Source organism: Ixodes scapularis, unplaced genomic scaffold, assembly GCF_016920785.2.
Source record: "Ixodes scapularis isolate PalLabHiFi unplaced genomic scaffold, ASM1692078v2 PGA_scaffold2__306_contigs__length_199485367, whole genome shotgun sequence".
NCBI lineage: Eukaryota > Metazoa > Arthropoda > Arachnida > Ixodida > Ixodidae > Ixodes > Ixodes scapularis.
In genome coordinates, this window is record NW_024609857.1 from 78,546,472 (window position 1) to 78,574,207 (window position 27,736).

General features: G+C 43.2%; 1 protein-coding gene and 1 non-coding gene across 4 annotated transcripts in view; one reads left to right on the forward strand and one right to left on the reverse strand.

Moving 5' to 3' along the window:
* Nucleotides 1-27,736, forward strand: part of LOC8027838 (glutamate receptor ionotropic, kainate 2) — a 319,417-nt gene that overhangs the window by 265,546 nt on the left and 26,135 nt on the right. For all 3 annotated transcript variants that reach the window (XM_029994322.4, XM_029994323.4, XM_029994324.4), the window contains 2 exons: nucleotides 1,733-1,946; nucleotides 18,267-18,547. In XM_029994322.4, the coding sequence (XP_029850182.2) occupies nucleotides 1,733-1,946; nucleotides 18,267-18,547 (495 nt within the window). The remainder of the gene's footprint in view (nucleotides 1-1,732; nucleotides 1,947-18,266; nucleotides 18,548-27,736) is intronic.
* Nucleotides 19,406-19,487, reverse strand: Trnas-aga. Its single transcript has one exon. It is a non-coding gene; the product is annotated as a tRNA-Ser (tRNA).

Sequence of the window (27,736 nt, forward strand, 5' to 3'; positions counted from 1 at the left end):
GAGCTATTTCTCCACATTATTGAATTTAGGGCTAAAGAGATGCTTATTTTGCGACGCAATCTTTGTCGGCTTATAATATGTCAACTATGATCTACGCCATGACTAATATTACCTAAACGTTTCGCTCAGCTCTCTGTCATTTAATCTTACTTTTATTAAAAATGTAAAACTTACTTCACATTACCTGAGTAATGGCTATCTTTCCTGTACAGTTTCTTTCGTACTTGTCGCAATTCATTCTTATTGTGGGAGAATATTTGAAACATCACACGAAAATTTGTATTAGTAACTTATTGTTGTCATGTCAAGCAATACTGTCGAAAGCAACATATTTTCCGAAACAATTGCGCAAAAGGGGCAGCTAATCTCTTTTGCAGTTAAATAACCATATCTTTCTTAAAGCACGTCTTTTTTAATTTACAACACTAGCACTTTCTGGTAAACACATTCAAATGTTTTAACAAAAATTATCAATACACGGCGTCAATTTATATAAAGCAATAACTTTCCTCGTCCTGGTAAATCCATATCTTCCTCATTCATTATTTGTGTCCCAATAACAAGGCGGGGCAGAGGTTGGGTGGGCCGAAAATCACAAATTGATCTTGAATTAGCAAGGTTCTAATTATACGTGGAAAAGGTGCTTAAATACAGACGATTTGGAAAAAAAAAATCAGAAAACTACGACCGTGTTTCTTAATCCAGTCTCAAAATCAAAGGGTGTGCGAAACCCGAAAACACGGAGAAAGCAGAAGCAACGCCGGTTTTTTCAAAGTATCGTTTAAAAGGGTGTAAGCACAAGCTTGTACAAGTATACTTGGCTTCCTTGGTGGCGCTTTTGTTTGTTTACTTCAACCAATTGATTATCCTTTCATACTTTTTTTGTCCTGACGAAACTTACTTTTCGCTTTTAGAAATTATTACTTAGGAAAACTGGATGGGAATAAAACTTTTTGTGGGCTTGGAGAGGGGCTCCGGCACGAAGACACAGAGGTGTAGAGAAGGGGTATCTACGTGTTTTATGTTTAAGAGAGGTTTGACGGTTACATTACTTTATTGCTCTGCACGAATTCAAAGTCCTAACTTGGATGTTGGTATTGCATCCTATCTGTAGTGCATGCGTTTTATAGAAAGAATCGATACTTGATCCACCCTTCTTCCCCTTCACAAAATAGCAACATAACTTAGATTCACCAGCTAAATATGACGGGACTTCACGGCACATGACATTTCTTGTTAAGACGGCCATGGCGTCATATCTTGTCGCATCAAGCGACCCATACTAACACAAACCAGGTGATCGTCGTATGCATTCTACATACGATGACTTTGTCAGATAGGAGAAAAGGGCTGCACTTTTCAACTTCACCTTTAAATTGATATTTAATCGAAAGATTAGTGCTCCCCTAGGTGCAGCCATTTTCTCGCACTCTTATTTTTATTTGTTTTCTAAATTACACCAGTAATACAAAGACGTTACGGATCATATTGGGCTGTACAAACAAATATGTTTCAGCCAGGGGCATATCACGGTGGCTGTCGATTTAATATGGTTCGCGTACTAGGCAAGAGTGATTCCCGCTGTACGTACGTGAGTTCAAGTAGCTTATGTGTGACCTAACGCAAACAAATATTTCGCTGCGATTCATATTAAATTGAGGTATAATTATACTACGGTGTGCTTGGAGCGTATGCTGTTACCCGTTCTTTTCTCTCGTTGTCTTCTGAACAGGAGTCCAAGTCAGAGACCTACGAGAGAATGTGGCAGGCGATGTCCGGTTCTCTGGCTGACTCGAACGCGGACGGCGTGTCCAGGGTGCAGGCTGGAGGCTACGCCTTCCTTATGGAGTCCACGACTATAGAATATGTTGTGGAGAGGAATTGCCAGTTGACCCAAGTTGGTGGACTTCTGGATTCCAAGGGTTACGGCATCGCCATGCCCGCTGGTAAGACAACATACTATTGCTGTAGTGGCTATTGGTATAATGTGTTTATATCAGAACTTTTAAATTACAAAGAAATATGGTACGCTATGCCATATTCATCTCGCAATGTCTCACATGTATGTAAGACCGCAAGACGTGTTTTTTTTTAGTTTTAAGTACCGATATTAAACTATGATTTATTATCACCTATTATCCTCGTTCTATTCGTTTAAATCATCAATATAAGCACCTTGAGGAAAGCAATACCTTTCCGTTAGATAACGCGTAAGAATCACCAAATCCTGCGATACGTATTACAAAGAGCTGAGATTTGAATGGCTTTTCAAAGTTCTACAGCATGACGGTTATATTGGCGCCCTCCTTTAATGTAGGTACGAAAACCTTCGGGGCGCATATTGGAGAAGGTGAATGACTGAGATACTTTTTACCAAACACCTCTTGATAGCAGGGCCCTGTTGCTCAATTCGCGGCGTCATCTAAAAACAAAGGCCATCGTGGGGAACAAATTCAAGAACAAATCCTGCGTCATCGTTCATCAAGGACTCGTATTATCACTCACTGAAAGCGAACCCAGCCGATCGCAGTAGCTTCGCTCGTGTCCAAGCTTTGACCCTTGTTACCGCGTTTAGGCGTCACCCAAAAGTTCACTATCACGCCTTTGTGCTCTAGGAGGTGTTGGTCCACATGTACGGGAATGCGACGAGGTTAACCACAAGTCAATTTAAGCGACTTCTGTTTCACATTGTTATGTGTATTAATAATATTAAACCGAGCATTTTTTTGCCAAATTCATTGGCATCTTTTGTTGTGTCCTTGGTTTGTCTTTTGTGATTTCCCCTTGTCTGCTTACTTTGTCGTTAAAATACTGATTCTGGCAGATATTGATTTATTTTAACATTTATCTAGACCTACATTTTTTGTATACCAAATGCCTCGCAAAAAAAATGACATCCGATAGTACGTAACAATGCAGTCGCAAGAATTCGCCCAGACATATTACTACACTTGTCTGTGCTTAGGTCTCAATATTTCTTCAAATAAAACTACAAACAGCACCCAAGGGCTTCTTTTGGCTGTTCTGTATCAGATATACTCTTCCATAAAAACCACGCCAACATTATCATAATCCGCGTATTCCACATCATCAGTATCACTCATTTCTCTGCCTATTAAAAAGCACACGAAGTTTCTAGTTTTACTTTGAAGCGCTTCCTTTTCCGGCTTTCAGCTGACAACAGCGGTCGAAGACCTGCTTGCTGGCTCTTATAGACCACTGTAACAATAAGCTTCGCGCGCACTGCCATCTTTGTATACAAGGCTCTGCAACGTGTTCTGAACTTGTTCTATGGCCTGCTTTAGAGGAACATTACGCCAGGGACATGCGTCCGGTCCCCAGTGCCTCGATATTTTTCGCTCTATCGATAAGCGTTGGAAAGGTATGTAGGGCTGGCAATATATTTAAATTGATCTATAGAGCTAAACGTAAAACAAAGATATTTGTCTCATATTTTTTTTCCATAACGGAGTTCACGCGAAATTACGTGTGGCGTTTATTTAGTTAGGTGTTCCTCAGCAAAACGCTATATATTTTAAAACCGTTCGTATTACGGAGCGCTCTTTGTGGCTTTGTTTAGTAAATACATTATCTCCTTACTAATGGAATTAGGATCAGCACGTACTATACTGTGACTACTGGGCCGTCACAACAATTGAGTTGGGCTCTTGACTACGCCCCAGGATGACACTCCATAATTTTAGAGCGCGGCTCTTAGGCACCCGTTTCCGCGTTTCGCGGAGTGGGCGTCGGCGTAACCGCGCTAAATTTAACTGTAAAATTGCAGTGTCGTGACCTCAACAGCAATTAAATTCCCCAGTAAATTTATCGGACAGAAGAATCGGTGTAGAGGTCATGAGAGGTCAATTTTCCCGCTAAAGGTAGGGAGAAAATTAATTTACTTATAGGTGACGTGAGGACGAATTATGTGATGTCATTTTGCACGCTGGACTTAACAGGAAACTGCATTGAGGGAGGAAGGTAGAGGAGGTGCTGTAAAAGGAGGAGGAGGAGGGGCATACCCTCCCCTCCTCCTTAACAGCTGCGCCCTAATTTCGCATTACAGAAATTCGTAAACGTCTTCCATTCTTGTTTATATAAAACTACTCTGTCGTTTGGTATCACGCAGGCCATTTTGAGAGTCGGTGACGGCAATATATAAAAAAAAAAGTTAAAGAAGGGGCAAAAAAACGTTGGGGAGACAAGTTTTGCATTAAAAACGTTTGTCTGCGATTCGCGGCTGACAACGCCACCGATACAAGGAGAGGCCCGTACACTCTACATTGCTAACAGAAAAAATGCGCAGCCACATCCTTTGCGCGACGTCATAGCAACTCGATGCGCTGATCTGTCGGCAATGTCAAGAACAAGATGACCTATCGGTGGCACCGAATCAGTTTTTCGACACTGTAGTAGTGAAAAAGTAGTGACGTTTTGCGTCGGGTGAGGAGCGAATGGAGACGGAGTATGCTCTGTATTATTTTTGCAAACTTGAGTTTTGGATGAACTTATTTTAGAGCGCAGCTCTTAGGCGCCCGTTTCCGGGTTGAGCCGCGTCGCCGTCGCCATCATCGTCGCCGTCGGCGTAACCGCGCGTCGCATTATGTGACGTCTCCCATAATGACTTCACATTTGACGTCATGTGCGACGTCACAAGGGTAAAATTTTCCCGCTAAATTCGCCGGTAACATTTGCCGCTAAATAAATCAGGAAAAGATTTTTGCTACATTTAGGAATAAAATTTCCTTGCTAAATTTAGCGAAAAAAATGTCCCTCCAATTTTGGCGGGACAATTTCTCCGCTAAACTTAGCGGAACAATTTTCCGTCAGATTTAGTGGCAAGAATTTTACCCTCGTGACGTCACACGTGACACCACTGAACCCGGTAAACTTTTTCTGCTAAATGGCTCCGCCAAATTTAGCGTGTAAATTGACGTCACGAGACCTCAACACCAATTCAGCTTCCCCGCTAAATTTTGCGGGGAACGTTTCGCTTAATTTTCGCTACATTTAGTGAGAAAATGTTGGAAAATTTTCCGCTTAATTAGAGGGGAGCAGGAGAGGAGGAGGGGAGGGTACGGAAAAGGAGGAGGGGCATACCCTCCCCTACGTACCCTCCACTTCTCCTCAAGAGCTGCGCTCTATCTCGGCACTACAGAGAGTTATAAACGTCTTTGATTTTTTTAGAGCGCAGCTCTTAGGCGCCCGTTTCCGCCTTGAGCGACGTCGCCGTCGCAGTCTTCGTTGCCGTCAGCTTAACCACGCATTGCATTAGGGGACATTTTCCATAATGACGTCACAAGGGTCGCGAGTGACGTCACGAGGGAGGAGGGAAGGAGGGAGAGGAGGAGGGGAGGAGGAGGAGGGGAGCAGAATGATAGGAGGAGTACGAGAGGAAGGAGGATGGGCATACTCTCTTCACCGTACCCTCCCCTCGTCCTCCTCAAGAGCTGCGCTCTAATTCGGCAAAACAGGCCATCGTAAACGTCTTTCATTTTTAATTAAGTCTAGGTGTTGCACATCTTCCGTTAGCTGTACATTTTACGTGCCTCTCCTCAACGACAATAATATTTGCATAATTTTTTAAAACAATTTCAGCACTACATAACATTTCTCCGTTATAGAAAAAATAGAGTTGTTTTCACCACCTTTTTTTTGCGAGATAATATTGCACGCTAGCCAATTGACAAATCAGGCAATGGCTCTCTCGTACGTTAATGCAGCTCAACACCTGCTGCGTAAACCACTGTAATACCAGACACAAATAGCATTGTGTCCAAAGTCATGTCTAAACTCAGACTTGAACTTTCTTTAGTCGTTTCACTTGACGTATTCAACAGATCGGCCGCGGTTTTGATGCTCCGAGCGTAGCTCGAGCTACGCTCGGAGCTCCAATGTCCTCCACTGGGCCATGACAGGTGCCAAGGACACCTGTCATGGCCCACTGGAGGACTGTGGATTACTTTCGGCAACCTGCGGAGTTTTTGACATACAACAGAAATCTGGGTAGCAGAGCGCCTTTTAAGCTCCGGGCGGGCGTCTAGGTCGCTATTCGAACGCGGCCCCTGTGAGGCCGCAGGCCAGAACTTTGCCTCGAGGCGACCGAGGCGGCTACGTTTAACCTGGCGGACTATTCCCATAGGAGTTTTGTTCAATCGGAACCGATTGAACAGCCCAGCGCTATGGTTTGATGTAAAGGTGAGTGCAAGACCAACATTACGAAATTATGGCTCTTTGTTTGCCTGCAGCTAATATTAGGTGGGGCTACAGAGGCAATAAATTATTGTTAGTTTGTCTCGGCTGTATATGTAGTAAGAGATGCTAAAAAAACAGAAACTTTTGGTTTAGTTACTATGTTATCTTGTATTCGCGTTAGCTTAATAATGAATTTCGGCTATACACAAACACTGCTCTGGCAATAACATATTACGAGTCGTCGATAAGTTTTTGAACATAAATCTGCATAATTACGAGCTGATTGCGTTAAAAAGCACGAAAAGTCCTAAGGCAGTTAATTGGATTATTGTTTATCCCCGGAACGTGCAGCGGATGCTTATAGCCTCGGGCACGTATCTTTATTTTTAACCAGACACGCGCTTGGGCTGCGAAAAAAAAGAAAAACGTACAATGCATTACTCTATGGAAAGATAGACAATTCTCGCATGATTATAATTGATGCACGGGTTTCATCAACGTCGAAGCAACGCTGTGCGTGCGTTAAGCTACCTAATGGCAGCATCGTATGCTCTTCGATGGAGTGATGTACCCGCAGATAAGCGAGCATTTGTTTAATCGTATTCGGGTGATGCCTGCATAAATGGGTGTAGGTAAACACGGTGTTTTTTCTCGGCCGACATAGTTGGACGTGACAAAAAGAAGGTTAACAAAACATAGAATGGAATGACAAAATACTCTAACGAAGTTTTAATAATTATAAAGCAAAGTTCACGACCTTTCGGAACCAACTGGTTCCCTTAGCCGCGGGTGGCAGTGTGATGAACGGAGTACAGAGCTAATTGTGACTTGTATGTTCAGATAGCCTTGATGCTAGTACGCCCCTACAAGTGACTTGCCTCTTAGCTGTACATGAGAAATTTAGCCACGGCAGTACAACCGCTATCCTGGGGTATTTAACGTGCAGTACGCAGTAGTGATTACACGAACGCATGCCGGTACGAAATTCATCCAGATGGAAACGAGTAGTGGGCGGGGATCGAACCTAGGAGGTGCTGCAGCGCGAGCACTCTCTCCACGCTCCGAGCTGATACGCGCCCATAATTTCTCAATCGTACCTGGAAGGGTGACCGCTGATTCTAGTGGTCGACGAAAGTCAACCGAGCAAGAACCGCAGTCCGGCTTATGTTCAGCGTTCGGGTGTTGACTGATCTCAGAGTTACCGGCGGTTCCCTTCAGTCCTTTATGTTATCCCTCCCCAAAATTTGTATCCATTACCAGCACGCTCGTTTTGTTCCTTACAGTGTAGCAAGCTACGGCTTTAGATTGGAATTGGAGCCGCCATCTCCCCCTGTTTGAGTTCGGATTATAGTATACCACGGCCAGTCTCTCGCCCGGGCTTTTAGAGCCAGCGGCTGGCGGCCGAAAGAATCTCAATCGCGTGGTATCAAATAGCAAATCAAATCAAATGAGCGCCGCTCTAAACTGCACGCGTGAACGCTTGCGTTTTTTCTACGGACTGCGCACGCACGCTCTCATTTCGTACCCCGTGACTTTAAAATCAATACAGTCTGAAGCATTATCTTTCTTTCTCTCTTTGTTTCGGCGTCGGTCACAGGAGAGCGTTGCCAGGAGTTGCGTGTCATATACTTTCCTAATACGCGTCGTGTCCAAACGAGTTCTTCAACTATAGCAGAGACTTACAGATTCAGCAGAGTTGTTTATGCTGACTATCTCACAAAACACAAAAAGAAAGTTACAATGCATATACATTTTCGGAGTGTTCAAAATAGCGTTGTCAATTTCCTGAAGAATTTGCCCCAGGCAACACCTAGGGAAAGGAAGGAAACAGATTACCTATGCCAGTATTGTTTCCAGTATTTCAAATGTGAAATACAAAGTGCGCCAAAGAGTAATGACAGTGGTGGGGACGCATTTATTCCAGAAAGTGAGGCCGTTGATAATTTGAATCGCTACGAACTCCCCACAAGACTGTTACCACTGAAGCCACCAAGTCAAGTAGCAAGCCGTTGCAGAGTGTCCTATGGGAAGAGAAAACAAGCACAAATAGAAAACGCCGTAGTTTCCGATGTTCGTACGGGGATTCACACAGCCTACGGGACATCGGACATTTCTGGACCATCGCAAGATAAGTCCAACAGGTGCAGCAAGTGGATCACAAACTTTCGCCCGGCATACGATGCACATGCTTCCCACCACGAACGCTGCCGTCTACTGAATCTCCTTTCCCCATCCCTGACGAGGTAAGATATCGAAAGTGCCGAGGCGGAGGCAACGCGGTACATCATAAACATATCTCGCAAACCGAGAGATGACCATGCTGTGTGGTCAATACCGGATCCCTATCCTAGCTGCAAGGTAAGCGAAAAAGAATTGACACTGACGCTTAGTACTTTAGTAAGGGAGAACTGGACTGCTCAAGACGAAGCCCAAACTAGAGATACGTCATGTTTTGTCTTACTAAATATCTCAAAGCAGTACATGTCCAAGCGCTTCATGACGAAGTCAATCCGCGACTAATTTCTTCTGTTTAAAGATGCAGACCCGAAACCAAGATCGACCTCACAAAAGTTGCATTCGTTGCGACCCCTGCGGGTGACGTATGCGCCTCAGAGAGAAGTTTGTGAATGTATATAGTGTGCAAATTTTTAGCTTGTCCTTGCGGCTCTTGAAAGCGTGAACGGTAGGGACGTTAACGTCTAGGACTTGAAATTAATGTACATTTGCTCCCCGCCGGGTAATGAATTCCGACCTCGAGATCGTACACGATGCCCCAAGGACCGCCATTTTACGCTCAAGCAGCCCTGATTTCCAGAAGATGCAGAAGTTTTGGTAGCAGTGTAAAAATCCGACTGTCTAATAAAAAAGCGAAAAAAAAGGCAGCAACTTTGGATTGAGTGACATTCATGAACGAATTTCAGACACTGGTGAAAAAGTGGATATGTCATGTTCAGATTAGGTCAATTCAAGGAAAGGCCATATATAAAGAAAAGCGGCGCGAAGAAAAGAAAAGCCTCGTGCTGCATTTCGATTTTGCAAAGATTTTGATCTTTGTTCTTCCCGATGAAGTCCAAGCCCATCACTGGCATAAGAAGCAAGTTTCATCTTTGACTTACGTTGCTACAAGAAAATCCACGCGCAGCTTCGCTGTCATCATCGACGATGTGTTCCACGACTCCGCCCACGCCTGCTGTGCAATCTGGAAAATAACAGACTGGCTTGACGACAACGCTCCTTTGCACTCGAACGTGACTTTTGTAAGTGATGGAGGAGCGAGCAACTTCAAGAACATGTATCAACGACATGAGTTCAGAAAATTAGAGTACCTGGGAGCCAAATGGCTATTTTCCGCCTCTAGGCCCTTAAAAAATGCATCCGATGGTGTTGAAGAGCTTGTGAAGCATTAGGCTACTCTACACAACCTAGGACAACCGGCAACCTAGGTAATACAAAGTTGCCAAGACATGTCAAGAATAGTGTCTCAACACCTCAAAGGGGTGAAGCTGCTCTACTTAAATGAAACTGAACTTGTGTAGTTACGAAACTGGAAGAAGAGTGGAGCAACGTGCGAGCCGTCTCTGGAATTCAAAAGTGGCATGTATGGCGAAGTCGCACGGCGGGGCAGAACTCGGAACTGACTGTTTGTCGGTCCGCGGAAAGTAGAACGCTGACCATTGTTTCATATCCTGCAATATATTGCTTGTATTCGGCGGCTTGCGGCCATAGTGTTCGTTGATGCTCTTGATGATGTCCTCAAATTCGACCTGCAAAGGCTTCTTAGGAGCAAGCAGGGCTCGTACGGTGTCGTAGGCTGATCCGCCGCAGTACCGTCAGGAGGACGGCTCCCTTCTTTCCGGAGCTTGTGATGCTCATAGCCACGAAGTAGAATGCGAGATGTACCACCCACGAACTCCAGTTTCTGCCGGGGGAAAACTCCGGAGTCCGTCGTGCTGAGCGGCGTCGTCCATTCTTCGCTAAACTTCCTCGTAGCCAACTGCATATACTGCGAGTAAATGCCTATATTTAATCCGCATCAAAACGGCGCGGTGAGGTGTATGCTGCGTGTTAGGTTATGAGAATCTCGAGGCCCTGGTAACAGCATACAAGGGTAAATTACTTCCAAAATGTAGGTTAATTGCAATTAGAATTACTTTGCTTCAAATTTGTTCAATTACAATCACGATTACAGCTAGTAAAAAATGAAAGATGTTTACAATTCCCTGTAAGGTCGAATTATGGCGCAGCTCTTGAGAAGGAGGAGGGGAGGATACAGAGAAGAGGCTGTGCCCTCCTCCTCCTCACTCCTCCTCTCCTTCTCCTCCTCCTCTCTTTTTCTTCCATTCCTGCGCCCCTACTCGTCCCCCTCCCTCAGTCCCCTCCGTCCATCCTCCCTCGTGAAGGCCTCTGTGAAGGTCGTGACCTTCGTCGTGACCTTGACGAGTGACCTTCGTGACCTTAGGGACGTCACTCGTGACCCTGGTGACGTAACACGCGACGTCACGTGGGTCATTCCTTCTCAAACGTCCCAGACGTCGCGCTCGACCACCTTCGATTTCCCAAAAAAATTCATGGCCTTTAGCCGCAATGTTCGTAGCCAAGCCCTGAAATATTTTTGACAAAAAAAATGTTTGATGACGTGAGTGCGCTTTTAATTTTAGGAAACAGCGTGAAACTAGGCATCACACAATAATTGATTAAAGGTTTGTTTTTTAAAGAAACACCCAACAATATTTTTTTTTCTTAAACATGCTCGACTTTCGACTGACAATGTGGTTGGGCTTGTGCAGTTTTGCTTAATTGAAATATTTTTTTTAACTTAGTTTTTGAAATTTTTGTGATTTTTGTTATTTTGTTAAAAAATATGCAAGTATTCCCGAGGCGTAATATAACTTTTTACCGGATTTCCTGCAGCTATATAATCTATAAAACTTCTTTAAAACCTGTCATTGAAATATCTTGCTGTAAACAAAAACCCGAAGTTACAAAAAAGTGCGTTTTGACGCATAAAGAGACTTTAATGTGACCCTGAGGTGGTATAAGTAAAAATACAAATAAAGGTGGGTTTGGAAGAAAACATTATTGTCTTTCGATTCTGAAAGTTTAATCAAAGCAATTTTTGCTTAAAGCGAGAAAACAATTTCTGAAGTGGAACTCTCGCAACATAACCCGGAGTCGCTTCTTAACGCCTCTTCGCCGCACAGCACGCCACCTGCGACGATAGCTAATACGATTAGGTCCAAAGAAAGAAGGGAGTTTGTTGCCACTTCCCCTTGTCCGTCTTTCCGGCTGCAAGGGAAGAAACGGCGGGTATCGTGTAATAATCGGAGGTGCCGCCAGTGCGTAGCCATAGCAGGCCCGTTGTGCCCTTTGTACCCGAGGGCGGCTCCTCACACTCCGAAACGCGATGCCTAGTCGACGGGCGGAATCAGCTGACGTGGACTTCTCCTAAAAAGAAAACACGGTAATATCGCTGCGAAATCTAGCTGTCATGCATACTGCGGTGAAAAGCGGAATATTTCAGCGACGAAAGAATTTGCAGTTTCAAAGCCGATTCAAACACAAACAAAGCGTGCGCCTCCAACGGCGCGCATCACCGCCGTGCAAAACAGTCGAAATAGGAAAAGCTAAAAGCAACAAGAGTGGGAAAAAGCCTCTTCCTACAAAGATTTACCAGACGACTCGAGGTACTGCTGTCTACTTGCGTGCACACACCGAGACGCCGTCGCACGCTATGCCGGGATCGACGGTGGCGTGCTGTGCAGAGAAGAGGCGCAAGAAACGACGCCAAGTTGCGGCGCGAGAGCTCAACTTCAATTTGTTTTTCCTCTTTAGGGCAACATTATTCAAATTAAACTTTTAAAAACAAAAGGCAATATACTCTTCTGTAAAAATAACTATGTTTATTTATTTTTTTGGAGGGGGGCACCTCAAACAGAATTGAGGGCTTTTTAAACAGCGAAACGCAATTTTGCACAAATATAGTTTTTTTTATTTCTTCAAGACATTTAGTTACACGACCTGAAACCTTTTTTGTGCACAGTATATCTACAGGGCTGTCAATAAGAATTTTTACAGCCGCTTGCAGCAAAGAGGTAGTTTGCAACAAAACTAAAACAATTGCTAAAATGCTCATATATATATATATATATTTTTTTTTTAACTGCTTCGAGCCTACCGAAATTCATGATGCGCATTGCATACCAATCCAAATACCGTATGGTTTTTACGCAAAAATATGCCGGCGTTCCGTAAAAAAAATCTTACTTTTCATCAATTATGAAATGACTCCTTGTTTCACTCCCTTTTCAATAATTCAAACCGTCATCACCCCATAAAATTGATTTTTCGTAAAAAAAAAAAAAAAATAGAGAGGCATTACAAGCATTACGGTGAAGGGACATTTATTTTAGCAATCGGAGGTGGCCGTGGGACTTTTGACGTGGCATGGAGAAGTCCAGGTCGACTAATGCCGGCCGTCGTTTAGGCATCGCGTTTCGAGCCGCCCTCGGGTACAAAGGGCACAACGGGCCTGCTATGGCTACGCGCTGGCGGCACCTCCGATTATTACACGATACCCGCCGTTTCTTTCAGCCGCAAAGACGGACAAGGGGAAACGGCGGCAAACTCTTTTCTTTCTTAGGACCTAATCGTGTCAGCTATCGTCACAGTTGGCGTGCTGTGCGGCAAAGAGGCGTAAAGAAGCGACTCCGTGTTGTGGTGCGAGAGTTCAACTTCAAAAATTGTTTTCTCACTTTAAACAAATATCAATTAGATTAAACTTTCACAATCAAAAGACAATCGATTGTTCTTCCAAACCCACCCCATTTTGTATTTTTACTTGGAACACGTCAGGGTCAAATAAACGGCTGTTTTGCGTCAAAACGCACGTTTTTGCAACTTCAGGATTTTTGTTTACTGCAAAATATTTAAGTAAGCGGTTTTAAACATTTTTTATAGATTATATACCTGCAGGGAAGCCGGTAAATTTTTTTATTAAGTCCCGGAAGCAATTAAATATATTTTTTAATAAAACACAAAAATGCTAAAATTAAAAAAAAAATTAGACAAAACTGCACAAGCCCAACCACATTGTAAAGGCCCGTTCACACTCTTGCGACCGAGTACGACTGAGAGAGACGAGATCTCTTAAAACTTCTTAAATGTTTTTAGAATGAGGGAACACACTGGCATTGTGGCGCCATCTATGCGTTGAGCCTGGAACTGCATTTCACAAGAGCGAAGGTTTTGCGGGATTTCCGAGGTCAAATGTGCGTAATACCCATAGAAAGGCTCGTTTATAACATTGACAAAAGTTTTTTGAGCCAAGAAAGAAAGGATAATGCGCGAGAAATAAAAAAAATGAGCCGGACCGCCGAGTTTACACTGCTTTGTGTTCTTTGGTTTAAGAAGTTTTAAGGAACCCAGGTTTAAGAGGTCGCAAGAGTGTGAACGGGCCTTAAGTCGAAAGCTGTGCAAATTTAAGAAAAAAAACACTGTTGGGTTTTTATCAAAAACCTGATCTTTCATAAATTATTGAGTGATGCGTAGATTCACACTGTTTTTAAACATTAAAACCGCGTTCACGTCATCAAAAAATTGTTTTCGTTAAAAATATTTTAGGGCATGGCTACGGAGTTTAGGGCATGGCTACGAGCGCAACGTCTGGGACATTTGACATGGAATGACCCACGTGTAATGTCAATGTCATTATGGAAAACGTCACATAACTGCAACGCGCGGTTACGCCGACGGCGACGGCGACGCCGCTCAAGCCGAAAACGGGTGCCTGAGAGCTGCGCTCTAAAAGTAAGTATTACAATGAAAAATTGCGTTTTAAAATTAATGCAGTTACTTTAAAATTACTTCATTCTGAGATCAACTGGACTTGGGCCATATAACTTTAAACGAGTTGTATAAAATGCAACACATTTGTTTGTTCCCTGCTCCTGTGTTTGAGGAGGCGTAGGTATCGCTGCATAAATTTTAGGGATTGTGCTTTCATTTGATGAATTTTCTTAACTTGATGACATTACTTGACAGTTTTAGGCAATGAAGTACTACGTTCTTATATGTTCAATAGATAATCATAAATTAGTTCATAGGCGGGAAGATGCCTATCGCTAAAGAAAAAAATTGGGTTGACAGACTTTTGTAAGTCATTTAGATAGAAATGCGACCATTAGTCATACATGAATATTTTGCAGGTTTTAATATGAAACTATAAATCCACACGCGTTAATATGACCACATTCACAGAGAAACATCATGTTATTTTAAATTATATACACTGAATTGAAATTATAATGACTCATATATATATCAGAATCGAATCGGGGCTCCCGAATCACTGGTGACTATATTCACAGGTGCGGGATCAGTCTCCGAAAGTCACATGCACATAATTTCTGAAGTAAAACCAAGAGGAAATAAACTTGGAAATAATACAAAGATACAAATATGCGACAGTACTGGAAAAGGGACGTACACAAGTGACAAAAAAGAAAAAATAACTTTATAAACCTTTTAGGGAATTCAGCGCCAAATGGCGGCTCAAATGGCAGTTTAACCTTTACCGTACTAATGGTGGAAACGAACCTGGAGTCTGGACTATATTTATCGGACACCGCAACTTTCGCGAGTCAACGGCAAACGAGGTTGTGCGCTTCACTCACTGTCCATATATCTTTCTCGACGTCTTTCAGTGTCGTTGGCGAAAAAAATGCCACCGGTCGGAACGAACCGTAAATTCCCAGGTAGATGCATCAGTAAAGTATACTATACAGCGAGGGTCTTCGAAGCGAATTGTGTGCTACTAACAGATTGACCGGGCCCGAGTTAGAAACGAACGCAGCTCTTGTGTCCAATTCCTTCTTGGCATACCGCTACGTCTCGAATGCATAGGACTCGAATGGTCTGCTTAGGAGCATATTCGACTTCTTCCTTCATTTGTAAAGAGAAGACCGTAGCACGTATTCCCTTTTCAGATGATGATGATGGTAGTGATCAGAGTGGTCAGTCTGAATTTCCTAAAGGGTCTGTTAAACTTTCCAACCGCGGCTAATAGCTGAAGCTCAATTTTTTTTTTTTTTTTATTTTGGCATTTTTGCGGTATTGTTTTCTGCTAGGCACCGCAGAGGGCGTCGTCAAGGTAGGCTCCACTCAGGATTGTCTATCAACACGCAATGTAAGCAAAAAAAAAAAAAAAAAAACTAACGCGGCGCTAGTTTAGTCGTGTGTGTGTATGGGCGCGTGTCTGTGTGTGAGTGTATCACCGAGCGCTAGGCCGCTCGAGGCTCCCAGAGAGGTTCCCTCGGCGCCGCAAAGTCTTGCAAAAGTAATTCTAATTGTGCCTGAAATGTTGCAAATATTGATGCTAGAAAGTAAGTAAATTACAATTACAATTTATTTTAGCCGAGAGTAATAAATTACAATTACGAAGTACCAGAAAGTAAGAATTACAGTAATTCACTTACTGTAACAGAATTACTACCGAAGTACGGGTAACAGCCGTTTTCGAGGTATGAAACTTGATGCCTGCGAGCGGGGCCGCGGGGTCTCGGCGGCCGGCGGTTTGACTTGGCAGGAGAGTTCTTATACGCGTAGTCGCGGTATATACATGAGCGCGCCGCCGGATCCTAGCAGTATATGTCATAACTGCTGTTTGAACATGTTGAGTGCCCATTTTTTAAATTTATTTCATAACAGTGAAAGACGACGCACCAAGAGAAAGCAGGGACGAGCGGACAAGCCAAGGTGTCAGCGAACGCTTTATTAAAACAGTTGTCTAAAACGAAAGTTTTTAGGCAACTGGTTTGATTGATTTATCCGAATCACCGCCTTTTCTCTTTATGTGCGGAATGCCCGGCATCGCTTAGTTATTAATGACGAAGCGATACGAAGCCCTTGTCACCAAAAATTCGGGGTCGGCGTAGGCATCGACGCAGGTGTCGGCGTCGGCGGAACCGGAAACTCCTGGTTGGTCGATAGGGTTATGGCGTCAAAATCACGTGTGACGTCACACACGCGGCGTTACGTTTAACATCACTCGTGGCTGTGATGTCATGACCCTATCGACTGGCAAAATTTTGCGGAAAAGGTTTTCTAAATTTGGTGGGAATTTTTTTCGGCTAAACTTAGCGGAAAATGTTCCCTCCAAATTTAGCGGGAAATTGCTCCGCCATATTTAGCGGAAAACGTTCCCGCCACATTTACCAGAAATCTTTCCCGGCAGATTAACGGGAAGCGCATCACATGGCTGCTGTGATGTCACATGTGACGTTATACATATAACGTCACGCGTGACGTCTCGTGCCACGTGACACTACCGACTAGTCCACGGTCATACGCTTGCACGGCTTGGGTACGAGCACGGGTTTATATAAGAAGGCCTTGCAAACTGGGCCCAATGACGCTATCGTGTTCCACCCTTAACGGCGAAGCTTAACCCGCCTCCAAGATTTGATGATTATCTACATAGTCACTCGAATTGACAAGAAGCGCAAGAATGTTTATACATTCAGCGCTGGAACTAAAAACGAAGATGTGTAGTTTGAGAGAAATAAAAAAAAAAGATAAAGGACCCATACCAAAGTGTGGAACAATGGGCTCGTTTTGTAGCTCTCCAAACTACCTACCAAATGTTCTAAGCTTATACATGATTCTATAATATAAGAAAAGCAAAACTTTCACACATGACGATGTTCGCTCTCCCGCATTGAACACCCGTCTAAGAGTGGGGTAGTTTTTTTCGAGTCACAAAACTATTACCAGGATCAATATTCTTTACGCGTTATTAGGTTGAGCCGCTTGACTGCCATGTGCAACCGTCAGCTGCCGCATCCGAGCTTATTTTACTGCGAGGCAGGGACTGTGAGGCCTTAATTAAATTTAGTAATTAAACCCCTAATGGAGCGAAAGAAAGCAATTAGGTCAGCTAGAGGTACCCCACAATTTCGTTTAAGGAGCCCACCGTCCCCTGTAAAATAGAGTGCGCTGTGGAGTTCTCAGTAGAAGAGTTCTGTGGTGTGTTTTGTTGATACAGCAACCTCAGTACTCGATGCTTGCTTTAAGTTATACAACGCTCAGAAAACCCAGCTGCGTGTCTTGAAAATAATATTTCTGGAATTAAAAAGCTTCTGGAATCTTTTTATTTTAATTTGTAATTCTCGTTTTAATTTGCGCTTTAGTGGAAAGCCTATTTAGCTGTTTTATACATAAGGGTATGAAAACGCGTTTCAAACGTAGAATGGCTATATACAAAAAATGGTACCCAAGCATTTATTTTCTTTACGATAATTTTGGTCTTAAAACTAAAATGAATGAACCTGTATTTTCTATAATTATAGTGCTTGGACGATCCTAAAGTGGGGTGTTTCGTCCCCACCCAGTAATCTAACAAAGCCGCGAGCTCAAGCTGACAATAGAAAAAGGTACCTCAGCAAGATTTCTCGAGAAACTAGTGGAAACAAAAAGCAAAAAAAAAAGGTAGTCTTTCCTGAAGACGTTTTTTCACTCTACACATCAAGGAAGTCCCAGGGCTGTTCCACAAGGTGGGCCAAATGACGACAGCTCCAGCGTCGTATACAGAAAAACTGTCAATGAACGTTTTTTCGTAGGACGTTGACTTTTAAAAAAAATTGTCTTAAAATTTGACGCTTAGCTTTGCTGGAGGCGTAACCTTTTTTAGTTTTTTTTTTTTCTTTTTATAATATTGTCGTCTTTTACGAAAAGGCTGTATTGGGGGCAAGTAAAACAGTGTGCGTGATTATTAGAACTTAAATTTGAAGAAGATTTGGAATAACCGTCTGGGAAATAAACGCTGAAACTCTTCGCAATTAGATATTGCTTCTTGCAAGTTAAGAATATCAGGACGTGTTCCTTCTGCAAAAGACTCCACGTTTCCACTTTACCAGCGCGATCGCTAGAGCGGAGAAACTCACTAATATTTGCCAGAAGAGAAATTTGTGACAGGGCTTTGGTGTGCTCTTAACCTCCAACAATATATATATGTAGGGTAACCTGGAGAAAAGCACCTTTTCCATAAATTCGTTTTGCTCTGTTTGTTTATGCAGGTTCGCCATACCGAAGTCACCTGTCGGCGGCCATCCTGCGGCTTCAGGAGGACGGAACCATGCAAATGCTCAAAAACCGTTGGTGGAAGGTCGGCCCGCCAAAACACTGTCCCGAACAGTCCAGATCGGAAACTTTGAGGCCAGGGTCCGCCAGCGAACTTGGGTTGGCCAAAGTGGGCGGGGTTTTTGTTGTTCTCCTAGGCGGACTAGGTATTGCCTGCGTCATCGCCTTCGTGGAGTTCTTCTGCAAGGCCCGATCATTCAGCAAGAGCAAGCACCGGGTGAGCCTTCTGTCGGAGTGTGGAGCACTTTATTTTTGTTTTATTTAGATACGGAGCTTGAAACTTTGGCTGGCAACAGGTCGTTGATATTTTAATCATCGGGCACAACTAAGAATCTGCAGTCTTTTGAGCTCAACGTAACTTAAAGTTTTAGTGAAATTGTGAGCTCTGTTCCTAAGCCAGACCAGCTGTCAGCTCTTTCTGGGTTTTGTTGAATATTTATGCACAGGTTACGTTGGATTATCCAGATTTTACTTCTAAGAAAGACGACAAAGAATAGAAAGTTATTTCTTGTAAACCAATATAAGATAGTATATATGTTTTATGTAAAAAATTGTAATACAATAATGTAGCTCAAAACGAGGCACGCCACAGATCCCATTAGTAAAACACGGTCTCGTTTAAACACCTATACTAAAATCACCCTAAAATAAGACAGTTCGTTTTTCACTAGAACATGAAGGAATCAATGAGGGCGAACAACGGGGTGTCACCAAACGACTATATTCGGAATGCGATAAGACACCAAAAAATGTAAGGATTTCAGGGACTACGAGAATGCAGTTTTAATTGTTCGCTATTCCTGCTAGATTATCTTTTTCAGATTTATAGTTATATTTAAAGCATCTTTATTTGATTAGATCCATTTACTCTTCAGAGTGATTTGCCGACTCCATGCTCTACAGGCACGTGAAAACCTCATAGATTTTGTTTAGAGAGTCGGGGAATGCCCGATGCCTTAAAGATGCACGACCGTTTTTTAAGGGCGAAGCTCCTTAGGGTCTAGCCTTGTCCGGCGTCCGTGCTCACATCGATTGCCATCCCACCTGTCGTCTAAAAAAAAAAAAGAAATGTTTGCGCAGTCGACAGGATTCGAACCTGTGCGGGGAGTCCCCAATGGATTTCTAGTCCATCACCTTAACCACTCGGCCACGACTGCGGGACGAGTAGGGGGCTCTGAGATGTGGTAGTAACTCAAGACCTGGGGATCTCATGGATGAAACGTTGCATGTAGCCGCTCAACGTCTATACAGGAGAGGGCGCTGCGGTCAAATGCGTATATAATCGAGTTAAACTTTGCATGCGTTGGCTCAACGTTTATATACGAGAGGGCGCTGTGATCAAATGCTCAACTGCGTATATAACCACGTTCCATACCACACATTCTCTTTCTGACATGGACCATTGACTTAAGCGGTGCAGATGCGATCCCACGGCTTCTAGCGGATCCAAGCTTTTCCGCTAGAAGAACCACTCACTCTGCATTTCACCAACCCGGAACTCAGCACTACCCATGAGCAATAAAAACAAAACAAATCATCACCATCTGCTCTACCTATGAACAAAATCAGTATCATCAGCACCACCAGAGCTTCGCCCCAATCAACATCATTCACCACGTGGAGATGCGGGCATTTTTTGTTTCTTTAATTATTCCAAAATATTAAAATCGATGCCTGGACATTACTCTCAAAATGTGAAGCCCGGGAACTAAGTAGTTGTGAAGTAAAATAAAAAAAAATTCAAAGGCCGAATTCGAAGTTTTTGCGCGATCCGCGCCAGTGCAGTGATGTCAAAGATTGAGTCGTCCTATAACTCGAGCTTCTCTCGGACTCCGAACCGTGCCGACCGGAAGTGTCGTGTTATCTCGCGTCCAGTGATCAACCAGGCTTCTCTGTGTATGCCGCCTCTGCTGCCTATCTCTGCAAGCAAACGACTCTTCACTTTTCAGTCTCAATTCCTTTTAGGGCCCTTTGAGCGAACTCAAATTCTTCGATATGATGTGAGGTCGAGGAGGACGCGTATTAGCCGTTTGTGCACAGGCACAAACGTCACACAGGCACAAAACCCGGTTGTTTTTACCGTTTGACGATTTCCTTTTCGAAGTATAAGAGGTCGTCAGGCACTGAAAAGAGAACATCGTCCGTGTCACGGAAGTGGGGGAAATCTTCAATCAATGAAAATAACAGCCCACTCCGAGGCCAACAAAAATTACTAAAAAAAAAAAAAATAGAAGCGCTAGGTTGGACTGATGGCAGGCGATAGGTCCACGCCCGGTGCAATGTCAGGTAAGGAGGCGACGACACGTAGATGGTCAAAAACAAAGCACAAATTTAATAAGACTTAACACCAAGCAGTCGGGGGCGCGCGGCGACAAAGTAAGAACAACATAGAAATCACTTAGCGAACTATCCAAAAACCCTCGGGAGTACGTGCACTAACATCCCGGTTAGTAACGCTAAAAACATTCCCGAACAACCCCCGATAAGACAAACTTAAAAAAATTTATCGAACACGTTCGCCCCTAGCCAATCGCAACATAAAATAAAAGTCTTATCTGGAGTTCAGACGCTGCCGAAGCCTGTCTTGGAGTCCCTCGTCAATGAAGAGGAGTCGTCACGGAGTCCGGAATCTTCACGCTCCTTGCAGGGACGACCCGACGCACTATACGCGCATGCACACCCACCGCAGTGCAAACACGCCCGAAGGCTAAAATAAGCTCAGGCCTGCAGGCACACTAGGGTCACAGCCCTACGTACAGAAAATACAATCGCGACTCAAAAACAAGGCAATGACGAGTGGAGTCCTGGCCAGCTCGGGGCACTTCTAACCCCAAAGACGAACCACCCTTTTTCCCGCCAGTCCACGTCTTTATATTGAGACTAGCAGCATTTTCAGGGCTTGTAATCTGGCCAATCAGCAATGAGCTTGTTAGCGCCAATCTCTGCTCTTCGTTTTAGCAACGCAACTAAAAATACAAAAGTACAGTACCGAGAAACAATCCGCGAGAGACTTTGCCCGTCTGCGCGTTGGTGAACGCAATTCGAGATGCTTGGTTGTGAGCACTGTCTTCGGTCAACAAGCAAAATTAAAATAACAAATACAACAAACCAATGCTCTCGGTCGGCTTCGAATTTCGAAGAATGGAGACACCATCCAGCGCTCCCACGTCCTCTCTCACCTGGAGAGAGGGTTCTTCCGCCCGGTTTCATAAACAGCCGCATGGGAACGGGCACGGCCGAAAGTTGACACCATGCATCTTGCACTGCTCGTGTGCCCGAGAGTTCTCACACAAAGCTTACAAGAAAACACCGCGATTCGTGACAGTCCGACGCTCCGATTCACTGGTCAACCTCTGCGCTACATGTGCCGAGAGCTGCCATGCCTTCCGAGGGACGATAAAAAGCCAGGAGGCGACATCATTCCTGGACTACGATTTTCGATATTTAAAAAAAGCAGCGTAATAAATGCCTTTGGAATTACGTTAAAAAAAACATGTTTTTTACGAATGTTTTTATGAAATAACATGAAAATGTTGCTTACAAAGCTTATAAATTTCATGGTCGATTATGTCACAAATAAAGAACGAGAAGGTTAGACGAGGGAGAGAAAATCGCCAAAAATAAAAAGGCGCGCGCGCGTGGAAAAGCTTTTTTTTTGTATTTTTTGCATGCTTCTGACTGCTACTTGCATGGTTTTAGACAAACAAAACATTTTACGTTTGGGTAGTTACTGCCCCTTTAGAGATTCATTGGAAAATATTACCACCAAAGCATCGAAAGCTGCCTCTTGTCCTAAGTAGGATGAGACACAGCCGCAAAGACACAAATGCATTATGTTATTGTCTTTGTTTTTTTAAGATGCACTAGATCAGCGGTGGCCACACACACACACAGGTTAACGCCATCTCCATATATGTACTTTTGCTTATATCACCATGACGTGACATGTCAAACTAAAACACATGTTCACGACGACGTGAAGTCACATCGCCAAGCCACGTCACGACAACGACCACATTACACGAGGTCAAGGCATCGACGTAACGTCATCTTCGCGTGTCGTGACGATTTCGTAACGGAATGCAAAAGATGACGTTGTTTACGGTTTGACGTCACATCGACGTCACGACGACGTTTTTGTTGCATCATCGTGACTTTGCGTGGTGTCCAGACATGACGATTGCCATTGCACGACGTCGATGTGACATGTTTTGATAGCATGTTTGCCCTCAAGGGCATATAGGCCTCTAGGGCCTTGACATGTGTTTCGGTGGAACGTAACGCACGAAGACAAACAGTCAAGCTTGGCGGTAAAACTAGTAGACTTTTGAAGTAATCCGTCACAAGCAACGGATTACTTTTAATCCGTTACATTTCAAGTAATTGTGTTATTGCTTTTGCCGCAGTCATTTGTAATGTAACTTCGTTACAAATATTGGACACTGATTACTTAATTTCTCGTTACTCTTCAAAAATATAAACATAACACAGAAACTGTAGTAAACTAAATGTGTGACCACCCGCTCGACCAAAGATTAAACACGAGCGCTCGCGCCCATGCATTTTTCAGTGCTGCATGCAACGATACTCGGTTCATGCATAATCTGACGGTGTGTCAAAGCTACAGGCCCCACACAGCAGAGTTGAGACGTTGCGCTCACGCTTGAAAGGCCCATTTCAAAAAGAATCTTTGCAAGATATATGTCCATTACCTACGAATCTTTTAGTGGAGGGAGGCGCTGCTACTAAGCAGTCGCACCGCTAGCTTTGTCTGCGGAATGGCAGTGATCATTTCCGGTCGCCGTAAGCTAGCGGGATGGCGGGTCTGGTTTCAGCTTACACTGCCTTCTCAACTTAGACGTCAACGGAGTGCACCTATATCCTTTCTCCTCGAAACAACAATTTATTTTTACAAGGACTACCATAAAGTTGCAGAACATTTTTGAAAACATAAAAGTGTTCGTGTTATGTTCTTGATAAGTGTACGGTAAAAGTTACGTGAAAGTAATTTGTAACGTGACGAGTAAAGTAACCCCTTACATTTCAGCGAAAGTAATAATAATATTATTTATTCGTTGTGCCTACAAATAACTTTGTGGTCTTCGCAGGCTCGCAGTTAAGTCGTTACTGTAATCCATTACACTTGAGGCTCGGCAATTTGTAATTGTAATTCATTACATGTTTCAAGTACCGGGCACAAGTCTGGAACATAAGGCATTGCGGTTTCGCTCACTCAAGATTGGAGACACGGAAGTAACGTGCAAGTTTTACATTCAAAGCTGAACATTGGCCTTTATATCGTAATGTATCGGCCAGAGAAAAAAAGAACCTTTCGTTATTACAGTAAATGCTCAATATTTTGATTTGAAAGCTGCATCAGTGAACTGGGAGAGCAGGCTGCAACACGGAATTATATCAAACATGTATTGCTTAATTCTCGTTCATATAAAAAGTAACCTGTCATAAAATCGTAGATGAGAGTAATCTTATATCTATACCTACCATTTCTATTCCAGAATTTGCTATTTACTGGACGTGCATCGTTTTTTCGACGTATCACGACTTCGTCTTGTGTAGGAGATATCGACAGTGAATCAAATGAAAAACGTGGCCAAGTATTTGTCGGTCGTTGAAGCAAGTACGGCCTCCACATCCTTAATGTCTTTAGCAGAGGAGCCACCATTGTCAGGCCCAAGTCCAAGAGAGCAGCCGAGAGCCAGGATGATATTGTGGTGCAATTGAACCTCGTGGTTCTTGTCCGTTGACTCGGACTGCCAAGGGCGGTTCTTAAGTAGCCATTAGGCTCCCGAGAAGTGCGGCGACAGAGGAGATGCCGTTGATAGAGGACCAGTCCCACTCCTTGTAGAAACTAGAGCAGACTCGGCCAAGTCAGCTACCCGCCCAGACGCCCAAGTAGGAATCGATTTTCTCAGGTCTGTTGCTGCGAGATCAACCAAATCTTATTGTATACACTAGTTTCTTGAACGTGAAGGAACATGAAGTCGATTTTCTTGTAAAACCAGTCGTGAAGCTGTGTAAAAAGAAAAGAGCGTCACGGCTTGTGTACAAAACTTAGTTTTATGCCTTCAGTTTGTGACTTTCATTTCTTGACAGGCTAGCACGATGTAGGCACACGACAAAAATAGATCGCTTTGGCGTTCTTTTTTACTCAAGTTCTTGTCAATTTGGGACTATGTCCTTAATATAACTCGGTGATTAACGAACCTATACGTACAATAATAAACACGATCTACCAAACACTGAATCATCGTACAGAGCTACTTTCTTTATACACCCTTGTTGACTGAAAAAACAGGCGAAATGAACAAAGCCTAGAAGTTGCAGCAGTTCGGAATCACTTACAATTTCAACAACGCGCTGCTTAAGCACTTTCTCGCTGCCTAAGCACTACCTCTCTGCACGTCTTTCCAGCATGAAAATAACACGAATAAACAAAATAAAGCGGTCATTCGAACCGCACAATTTTGCAGGAACACAGATTTCAAGTCTATCTTTGCTCAGAGGAGAAAGATGAAATGAAAAAACAAAAAGGGGAGAAAGTTGATATTTTACATTCACCGCATAAACCGCAGCTTTTGGCCAAGTTCAAATTGTCTGTTAAAGTGTAACAGGGGCAATGTCAATTCTAAAAAAAACAATGACAACGCGAACGAAATGGCTTGTGACAAAGATTTAACGCTGGAGGCTTTTCTTGGATGCCGTTTGTATTTGAAAGTACGCTTTATTGTAGGGAGAGACTTCAGCGATTATCCGAGATGTTTTATACTAGTTTTATCTCATGTGTGTTTTCTCTTTATAAAAAAGGCTGCGCTGTGCGTCACCATTATACACCGTTTTGAAGTCAAGAAAATGCGTATTTAGTTTTTCACTCTGTCTGATTTTCCTGTTCAATGATTTTGCAACTTACTCAGAATAAGTTGTCAGAGTGAAAGAATGGCAGTGTCTGCTCAAGAGCAGAAAAAGGCGCGAGTGATGAACATCTAAAGACAATGTTCCGGATTTTACGAGAAAATACTGAAAGTACCATCCTTGCGTGGTGATCAATAATAACACGCAATATTTTTGCTTAGGGCGCATTCGCGGTGTTCAGATATGTGTCAACTAAGCGGATAACTTCCATTCATGGCACTATCTTGGATAAGTGAAATGAAAATACAAGTGTGATATTTTGCTTCGGCTTAGCGGTGTTCACTCTGGCGCATACACGAGATATGTGCTTTCGGCCATTGGACCCAAAGGAAAAGGTGGTGGTTCTAACTCCAACAGGAGCTAATCGGCTTCTGGTGGTTCTGACTTCACGTGCCCAATCGATGCAAACTTGCTCACATCATTGAAGGCAGAAAACACGTGCTGAACACAGGAAAAAAAGGCAACCAACCTACTTTTCTAACCACCGACGGAAAGGTTGACAAAAATGCTCCAGGACGAAGTTTGTTCACTGACGTTAACTATTAAAAAGAAACATTATCATGCTAGAAGCATCTCGAAATATACCATTTATACCTATTATAAAGATTTTTATCTGACAGTTAAATGCGGTACTCGTATAATATTGAGCCTTGTATTATTTTTTTTTAAATTATACGATTATCACTCAAAATCTAGAGCTTGAAGGAACTGAGCTTAAAGAAACTTCATAAACTTTTATTACCCACTTACCAATTTCATAAAGTAAATTGGCAAGCAATCACCTCATCGATTTCGAGCAACGCAACTCAAGAACGCATTCGGCGTTGATGATATTCCTGCTTAGTAAAGCAAAGCCTTATTTAAAAAAAATATAATTTCCGTTCATTAGCTTTGTCTTGTTTGAACATCAATCATGCAATCGGTATTTTAGTAGAATTTGGAATCATACTATAGAGGCACCTAGATTGTGCACTCTGGGAAATTTTGACAGGCATGTCTTTTTTTTTTATTGTTTAGAACTAATACAAAAATAATTTCCACGAACAAAACAATAAAAAAACAACAACACGTGTGCTTACTTTAACATATTACCATACGATGATCCACTCATTGAGAAGCAACGTGTCACCCTTGCTGATTTCGTGAAATGGACACGGCAATGCGTTCCCATTTGCATATCTAAAGGAAGCACAACTACGTAGATTAAAAAGCTGTCGAAGAGGGAAACTGAAAGAACGCCGCCCGACAGAGCCTTCGACATATCCCAACGAGCATTCTGCGGCGCTCGGTCGTGCCCCCGTTGACAGAGGCATCCGTGGAGGCGATAGCCTGGCGCATCACTTGCGCCACGCGGCCGCCTTCCTTTGTATCGTCGAAGCAGCGGAGTCCGACAGGGCCCAGACCGATCATGCCTCCGAAGACGGGGAAGAGAAAGGATCCCGGGGAAAGAACCTTATACTCCACACTGGACAGCAACAACACGAACACTGTCTTGCTTATGGGTGACGCCATAAGAAGCATCCGGGTTAGCCAGAGTGGCAGCAGGGTGCCTGACGGGTGATCGGTGTCTTCGAGAACCGCACTGTGGTCCGGAGTCATCGCTTGATTGTGAAGGAAGCAATTAAAAGTGATATATAGTTAACACTTAATATTCTCCAGTTAGGGGTTGTCTGACACACTTAAATATGCAGGGTGACCTTTTCTTTTTCTCTAATTTTGGGCGTGAAATTAGGCATAGTTGCTTGCTTTTTGAAGAGTCAAGTGCATCAGTGCTGCGACGTCAGAAGCATGAGGTGCGAGCAATAGTTGAAATAACAATCTGTGGCAGGACTTATGGAAATGCAACCATCGCAGTGACTGCTTTCGGAGCATGTCCAATTTCGTCAGAAAGAGAGGGTTCATTGCGAATATTTTTAGCCCGTTCTATACCAGTGCCTAACACTTGTACGAAAACAAATAAAGATGTATCAATCCAAAGAACAAATTTCCGTAGGATTATATATATATATATATATATATATATATATATACCGGGTGTTTCTGCGAAGACTTTCAAAAATCCTAAAAATTAAAGCGTCAAAAACAAAATTTCTTCGGGAACAAACTACCAGTCACGGCGGACGTCGGGAATTGCTAAAAACATAGTAATTAGCCAAATAATTAATTAAAATTTGTTAATTAACTTCTTAATTAGTGGAAATAGACATATGGTTCTAATTAGAAAGTTGCTGAGCGTTATTGAAAACCACTAAATCAGTCATTTTCAAAAAGACTTTCGGCGCGTGAGAAGCGTAGTATTGTACTAAAGTTACCACTCGTGGAGTAGGTACAAGGCTGGGGCGAGATAAGAGACGGAAACATCGCGCGGGCGCCTTATCGCAACCGTTAGCTTTGTACCTGCTCAAAGAGCGCTAACTTTAGTGCGCTACTACGCTTCACACGCGCTCAAAGTCTTTCTGAAAACGACTGATTTAGT